The sequence below is a fragment of the Notolepis coatsorum genome (assembly GCF_963971535.1).
Source record: "Notolepis coatsorum genome assembly, chromosome: 1".
Classification (NCBI taxonomy): Eukaryota; Metazoa; Chordata; class Actinopteri; order Aulopiformes; family Paralepididae; genus Notolepis; species Notolepis coatsorum.
In genome coordinates this window covers 205,122,493-205,124,111 of record NC_140165.1, presented here as the reverse complement: position 1 = coordinate 205,124,111, position 1,619 = coordinate 205,122,493, and the positions used below count along the sequence as shown (strand labels likewise).

The 1,619-nt window shown below is 49.0% G+C and overlaps 1 protein-coding gene across 1 annotated transcript in view; it reads left to right on the top strand.

Annotated features, from left to right (window-relative positions):
- Window positions 1-615: 615 nt before the first annotated feature.
- The window catches only part of gap43 (growth associated protein 43), an 18,226-nt gene continuing 17,222 nt past the window's right edge, over window positions 616-1,619 (top strand). Inside the window, exon 1 of the mRNA XM_084331796.1 lies at window positions 616-678. Within this exon, the coding sequence (XP_084187922.1) occupies window positions 649-678 (30 nt within the window). The 5' untranslated portion in view covers window positions 616-648. The remainder of the gene's footprint in view (window positions 679-1,619) is intronic.

Sequence of the window (1,619 nt, the reverse complement as noted above, 5' to 3'; positions counted from 1 at the left end):
AAAGGGGATTGTCAGCAGAGCCCAGTTTGGAGGCATCCATTCACTCACTGAGGGACAAGCCTTTTAGGGTGGGGGCAGTGGCCACAGCTAGGTTTGCTAGGAGGAGGAGGGGAGAGGAGAGAGGAGGAGGAGTGAGTGGAGGGGTGCTTTGGGTGGGTTCATCACTAAAGAGCAAGAAGAGGAGGAGGAGTGAGGGAGGAGGGGGGATAGATGGTGTTGGTCTATGTGAAGGGAAGAGGGGAGGGGAGGAGGAGGAGGAGAGAGGGATGGAGGGAGAGAGGGAAGGGAGGGGTTTTAAAGGGTGGGCTGGTAGTCATTGTCAGGCAGCGAGAGGTCAGAGAGAGGTGCGCCCAGGCAGACCGACTGAGAGCGTGTGTGAAAACTTGGGATGAGTACAAGCAGCACTGGGCGGCTTCGCTGTTGATACAGCCAGAGAGAGAGAGAGAGAGAGAGAGAGAGAGATGAGAGAGAGGAGAGAGAGAGAAGAGAGAGAGAGAGAGGAGAGAGGAGAGGCAGAGAGAGAGAGAGAGAGAGAGAGAGAGAGAGAGAGAGAGAGAGTGAGAGAGAGAAGTGAAAAGAGAGACAAAAAGAAAGAAGGAAGGGAGAGAAAGAAAAGAAGGAAACAGGGAGGATACTTCATCTACAACTATGCTCTGCTGCATAAGAAGAACTAAACCGGTAACCTGCTTTGCTTTTGCTTCCTCTCTATCAGTGATGTTAGATAAAACATGTTCTCCACCTGAACTTTGTGATTCTCGTTTCCGGTGAAGTGGAGATCAGAAGGATCAGTGTAATTTCCTCTGACTCTCTGTGTGTCTTCATAGAAGTCTACCCAGAGAGCCAGACACGCCTAGCTAATGTGATTATCCGCATGAATGGATGTTGCCACAATGGCTCTCAGACCACACTGTACCAGCGCCGGAGAGACACAAGGCTTGTAACTTGATCCTGACTGGCTGAGGCATTCCCTCGTATTGATCACATACTTAAAAGAGGAAGAAAAAAAAAAGCTGAAAGATTATTGATAGGCACTTGTACCTGTATGGTGTATTGTGAAATGGTTGTGATTGCCTTCATATACTGTAACCAATGCATGTGTTGGAAGCTGGACTACTCCCTCATTCAGTCTCATTCAACAGCTTCCACTGAGGCTCAGTATAATCTACTATGCCTAATGAAGAAGATTGCCACTAATTAGGTTGACCTTTAGGGCGCTCTTAATTGACGGGGGTCTAAATATTTCCTGTATCATCTTGAATGGGAAATGGCTGATACAAGGAAAGCAAATTTCCACAGTGGAAAAAAAGGGTGGGTACGGGACTGAGTGAACGGACTCCTTTCCGGCAGCGCCTAACATGTCAGCGGCCTCGGGGAACACAATAGGAATAATTTTGTCTCCCTAAATGGATTATCATAGCCCCTCTAGGTCCTAGGTGGTGCTGTCAATGGAGGGTGTGATCAAGTGTGCACGGTCTGAACGGGGTGCATTGTATATAGGTATAACAACACCCTTAGCTATCATCAGTGTCTGTGTGTGTGAGCATGTGGGGCGGGGGGCGGTAGGAAAGGTGTTGGGTGAACTCGGGTGTGTCTAGTAGGTGGCGAGGCATCAGGTTAAG